Source organism: Thalia democratica, chromosome 4 (genome assembly GCF_965202585.1).
Source record: "Thalia democratica chromosome 4, ktThaDemo2.hap1.1, whole genome shotgun sequence".
NCBI lineage: Eukaryota > Metazoa > Chordata > Thaliacea > Salpida > Salpidae > Thalia > Thalia democratica.
In genome coordinates, this window is record NC_139168.1 from 59,003,737 (window position 1) to 59,010,116 (window position 6,380).

Sequence of the window (6,380 nt, forward strand, 5' to 3'; positions counted from 1 at the left end):
TCTACCAGTAAACTACCCTTTCAAGTACAATGAATATTATAATGAGTTTTAGTATTTTTTATAAAGAGAACGAATCATACTTATTATTTTACTTTATCGACCAGTTTCCTTAATACCTTGATATTTTATATCGTGTTGATATTTGCTTAAAACAACATAGTTTTAACTTATGTCAGAAAGTCATTCGTATTGTTTATGATCTAATTTTTTGCAGTTGCTGGCCCAGTAATAACCACTGTTGCCCCAGTAACAACTACAACCGTCCAACAACGCGTTGTCACTTGTAAAACTCCTGAATTACCTCTGAACTCTATAGAAATAACAGATAATGAGTTTAAAGTCGGAGACTCTATCATAATAAAATGTCAGGTCGGATTTGAATTAATCGGTACAAAAACTAGAACCTGCTCGGACACAGGTCTTTTCTCAATCTCTAATGCCCTGTGTGCGCCAGGTTAGTGTTGTTGCATTTTTTTTGAACAAAAATTTACAAAAAAACAACTAATTTTTAATTTAGCAAACAACGTATATTATTACTAACTGCTAAATACTCAAAATATTGATTAAAACCTACACAATAATTACTTGATCTAATTAAAAAAAGAATCTCTAATTTTTTAAATTCTGTTTTGTTTATTTTACTTCAAGACTTGTTGTGATTTTTATAACCATAATTTTTAACAACCATGCAACCACAGTTATCTGTGTTTTGTCCGGAAATTTGGAGAACGGACAAATTTTGCCAATTGGTCAGCAATTGTGGGACGTTGGTGAAAAAGCAAGTTTTGAATGTGGTGAGGGATACATAGTTCAGGGTGCCGACTCGATTACATGCCAAGCTGACGGTGGTTTTTCTGACAGAGTTCCTACTTGCGGTAAGTTTAACTTTTATTTATTATACACACAACCGCAACGGAAAAACTATAACTTTGTGTCATATTTTTACATGTTTAGTAGTTTTTAGTTAAACTTTTACTATGAAAACTTCAAGTGTTTTCCGACATTTCTTCAACCTCAACAGTGAAAGTAAACTCTTACTGTACAAATCCACCAAAAGTAGACAACGGCAGTATTGAGCCAGTACAAGCTTTATACCAAGTAGACGACATAATCAACGTCGTTTGTGACGAAGGTTTTACGTTGGTAGGTGAAGCTACTCTTTCTTGCAATGCAGATGGAAGCTTTGGTTCAATCGCACCTAAGTGCATTATCAGTAAGCTTTCAAGTTTTTTATTTTTCAAAGTCAGACTGTAAGCGCACCTATTGTTTTACTTACCACTGCTTAAAAATATACAGTATTTTTTATGTAAGCTAACTTGAAATACTTATCAAAAGCAACCGGTTCTTGTGATACCGTCTACATCGGTGGAGGGTTTTCAGTTTCTGAAAAAACAAGGTTCAACGTCGGAGAAATAGTCTTGTTCGAGTGTTTTCCCGGTTACAAAATAAAAGGATCGGGGGCAAGCGTTTGTCAAGATGACGGAAGCCTGAGCGAAATTCCTACTTGTGTTTTAGATGAGTCTGGTTAGTAGTATTTTTTTTATTTTAAATTACTTGCGTAGATTGAGATTATTTAAATTGTAACTTCCTACGAAGTTTTATTAAACTTTAATCCATAAATGTTTGTTTATGTTAACTTGTTAAGTCTAATTTTATAAACTTAGATTTTAGTACAAATACAATTGTATTTACTATAGTATTTTTGTATGTTTAAAAATAACTAACGGAAAGATGAAACAACGTACAAAATAAAGTTTTCTCTTCTCTGTTTGTGTTTAAACAGGTTTTTGAAAAAAAAATACAAAATCAAACAGTTTTATATTTTTTAATACTTTGTAATCAATCATAGCTTAAAAGTTTTCTTATTTTTTTAACTTAACTACTCTAAAATTATTTTGTAGAAACATTGAGTAAAGTATACACTTCTAATAATGATTTAGAAATTTATATTAAAAATAAAAATATTTGTTTTAGTACTGCAGTTTTTTTTCTCTTAACTGTTAAGAAAAATTTTGAAAATATTAACATAAAAAACAATCTAAGATATTTGAGTAATTCAGTTTCTATACTCAGTACTCAGTGGCACAATTTCTTTGTTAGTATATTTATATCACTTGTTTTAGTTGATAATACCTTATTGGTTAAAACAATGTAGTGTTATATAAAAATTTAAATATTTTAAAATATTTAAAAAATTAGAAACACAAATAAATAAAATAAAATAGAAAACAACTAATGATGTTTAGGAATTTGTTTTCAAATAAAAATATAAAAATATTACTAATTATCCAGTCAAAGAAATATAGCCATTAATGTTTGATTTAAAAACTGATTATCGTAGACCTATGCTGTTAATAAGTAGTAACTGAGTTTGTAATAACAACATAAATATAAATTATGTTAAAGTGTTAAAACAATCTGTAAACTTTGTATGTATTCAATATTATTTGACCTTAGAGCGGTAATTTACTTTATAACGATGTATAATGACCTTTACTCAATTTTTTTGTTAAATTCAAGTTTGCTGTGTAAAAAACTATTAAGCTAAACATTTCAAATTATCACTAGGACGTAACAAAACATTTTATAAAAACATTATTTATGTGAAAAAGGAACTTTTTTTAAGTGCCTAGTATATTTTATCCCGATTTAATTAGTTTCGAACTTTTGAACTAATACTTATATCGTATTTTTTAATTTTTCATTAAATTAAGCTATTTAGTATAAGAAAATTAAAAAGTAGTTAAGATAAGATTCAGTTTTAAAAACAAATCTGATTTGATAGTTATATAAGTTTTTTTTTACCACAAAGAGTCATAATTTTTATGAGTTATTATGAGAAATTTTAAATGAGTTTAAATTAGTAGTTAAATTTTAATTTAGTAGTTAAATTTAAGGTCTTAATTATAAAAATATTGAACAATGTGCAAAGATTATTTTTCAATATTTATGAATGTAAAACCATAAATGCAGAAGTGTTATACTAAGACAGTTTCAACTTCGTTTTACTAAAATTATTTATACATATTGTTGAAAATGTTTATCAAAGTCTGGATTTTCATGTGCCGAGAGACAACATCAAAACTCATTAACAATATTTTTGATTATATCACTTCGATCATCGTACTAAAGCATTGAGACATAACTTTCGTTTTCATTGTCTCATGGCTCATGAGAGTCCAGACATTGGCTGGTATGTCTTTTTCCTATGTTTTTTGATCTTATCACTAACGAGTGTTTTCTTGCTAGTGAATAATGTATTTTACGTTGCACGGCAATTAGACAGCCTGACATCAAAGACCACTAAACGGTAACTTTGTGGTAAAACAATATGACGACTGTTGTAAGGGTTAATAGTTACATTTTTTTTTTGGTTATGACTTACTGACAAGTTTAATGAGAACGAAACCCGGGTCTCAGTCTACCAAGATCTTGTAATGTGATCGAAAACTTTTTTGTCCTGGACAAGACGTTAAAAGGTATCCGTTGTGTGTATCTCAATAACCGAAAAGTTCTTCGTGCACCAGGTCCTAGGACCAAATGTTTTGAGCGTTATTCTTTGTCGTTCAATAAAATAATAAGTATAAAACTGTTATTTTACAATGTTTTTGAGTTTTAAGTAAAATGTTGTATAATAAAACATACTTTAAAAATTTTTAATTGACAAAATGTAAACTTTTACGCAAAATAGTGAGAATATGATCTTAGAATCAGATTTTTTTAATGTTTTTTAGTTCTCATCTTCAGTACAAGTATATAAAGCTAATAGTATTTTTCATCTCGTTATTTAACAAAAAACAGTTGTTCCGAAAAAAATATTTTTAGTAAATCTGTTAAAAACATTTTTATTTAATAGTTAAGAAAAAGGTTGATACATTGTAGATTGTGTACTGTTTTAGGAACAACACAGTTTTGTTAAAACCTATCTTCAAATGTTATTCTTTACCAAAGGTGAATTTAAAACACCGCTAAAAATACATAGAAATTTTAAAACCTTATTCTCATAAATTTTGATTAGGTTCAGCTTTGTGTGATCCTACATCGCCAGACAATGGAGAAGTTCTACCAGGTGTCTACGGAGTGGGATCAATTATATCTTATAAGTGCAACGACGGTTACCGCATGGTCGGTCTCAACGAATCCATTTGCCTCATGGGAGGACTCATTATACCTGGAACTCCAGATTGTATAGGTAAAGTATAACATGATATCAGAAGATTTTCAATACATTAACTTTATATTTAAAGTAATTATAAAAATTTTGTAATATTTTTTATAAAATCCTCATACTGATAGCGTTAAAAAAACTATTTACTTTTGAAATATAACTACTAAAATAATAGGAGATTGATGCTTAACTTTATCTTAGCACCTCAAATGTATAGGTTTTGAACGATTCAAACATTTTAACAAAAGCTCTACCAAACCAAGTGTTTATCTGTTTTTACATAAAAATATTTAATTATGAATTTACTATTACTATATAAGTTGAAATTTGTCTTTATATTTATTACAATGCAACTTCTGATGAAAATAGCTGAAATATATTTACTTTTACAGTATGGAATATGTTTTTATAAAATTATAAATTATTCAATTTAACTTTAAATGTTTGTATTGTTTCTTTAAGCCAAAGTCAAAACAAACGGAACATGCTAAATTTATAAAACCTACTTTATCATATACTTAAAAACGCTTATGTTGATTTTGAGTAGGCACCTTAATAAATATCTAAACGCAGAACTTTAAAACAAAAATGCATTTGAAATATTTTTATTAGCAAACGAGGAAAGTTTTAACAAAGCTACATTTACTTGTAAACCTGCTCAACCGAAGAACGGATACATAATACCGCAAGGGCAAAATGTATTCCCGGTCTTATCACCTTTTGAGTATGCTTGCAAACCCGGTTACAGGCTGTCCTCCGAGCTAAAGACTGGACTATGTGCCATCGATGGTTCCATAGTTGGAACTCCGCCTACGTGCATTCGTTTGTTTATTTTTCATAGATTAAAAAGTTTTACAACGTGTTGTTGTACAAGTCATAAAAACTAGTGATTGGATTACTTTAAATTTTACTTTAAACTTTTTTGAGCAAAAAATATTATTAATTTTTAGAATGTCAAAACTTTAATCTGTTAAATGTTTTAATTTATTTGTTTAAAACTTTTTTTTTTTGATTAATTCTTTTAAATAAACGAAAATGTTTTACTTTGTTTTTATGCATAAGAATATTTGTTTTCAATAGCATACACTTTGAAACCTTTAATACATTTAATGTATTCAATCTAAAAAAATTAATGTTTAACTGTCTAAATTTTGAAGCATAATATTCTAAATTTTTTTTTTCATTATATTATTTAATTTAAATTTAAAACTTTTATTAAAGATTATAAAACTTTTTTTTAATTAGTTTTATAATTTAAATGGTTCCGCATTTTAAACTCTAAGCTTTCACGTTTTAATCTAGCTTGAAGTATAGCTTTTTTTAAAGCTAAACTTCAAGTACTACATTTTTATAGTATAGCTTTTTTTAAGCTACACTTAAAGTACTACTTTTTTTAAAGCTTACAAAAGTAAGTTCACTTTAATAAGAGCACTATAAAGTTTGTTTGAACAACTCACATTATATTAGATTTTACATTTTGAAACTTATACATTTTTTAGATTAACAACAACATTTTTAAAACTATGACTTTATTACAGTGGAGTAGGCAAGTTGTGATGAAATCCTCACCCTAGACAATTGATTCTAGCAGCTATCATCTGAGCTTCAACTAAAAAGACTGTAACTACTTATTACATTCTAGTTTTATAAAAATATCCATTCATATATTTATTATACAGCTAATTAAAAGATCTATCGTTTTTTGTTTTGCTTTTTCTCAAAAAATATTTCTCACGTTTTTATTTAAAGTATTTTTTTGTTTTATTTTTGCATAGTGATACGTTTTTCAAACCTGAAAGTTTGTTTGTTTTTATTTTCAATATTTATCTGCTACATATATTTAAAACTTTAAAGTATAGTTTTATTTTCTCCGATACTCTAGAATTTTTGTGCTTTTTTATTTATTTTCAACTTAATAAAATATTCTGCCTGTCTGTATTGTGTTTTTTAATATTTTTATTTACAAAATTAGTTATGACATTACACACCCTGTGGGTAAATTTTACTTCTGAAAATGTACTTTTAAATGCATGTATTAAGTGAAAGTTTTTTTTTACAAATTTCTGTTTACTACAATAACTAACTGAAATCAATTAATGGTTCAACTAGTTTATCACACCAAACACTTATATATTTGAATATTCTAGAGTCCAGACCCCTTAAAAACCCCTTAACTGCTTAAAGCAGGGTCGGATTTAAACTAACTTCTTCA

General features: G+C 27.3%; 1 protein-coding gene across 2 annotated transcripts in view; it reads left to right on the top strand.

Moving 5' to 3' along the window:
- The window catches only part of LOC145833909 (uncharacterized), a 28,136-nt gene extending 22,044 nt beyond the window's left edge, over window positions 1-6,092 (top strand). For both annotated transcript variants that reach the window (XM_082941166.1, XM_082941167.1), the window contains exons 17-23: window positions 215-454; window positions 699-875; window positions 1,022-1,213; window positions 1,336-1,524; window positions 4,019-4,192; window positions 4,781-4,990; window positions 5,707-6,092. In XM_082941166.1, coding sequence (XP_082797292.1) covers window positions 215-454; window positions 699-875; window positions 1,022-1,213; window positions 1,336-1,524; window positions 4,019-4,192; window positions 4,781-4,990; window positions 5,707-5,714 — 1,190 coding nt within the window. In that variant the 3' untranslated portion in view covers window positions 5,715-6,092. The remainder of the gene's footprint in view (window positions 1-214; window positions 455-698; window positions 876-1,021; window positions 1,214-1,335; window positions 1,525-4,018; window positions 4,193-4,780; window positions 4,991-5,706) is intronic.
- Window positions 6,093-6,380: the final 288 nt, after the last annotated feature.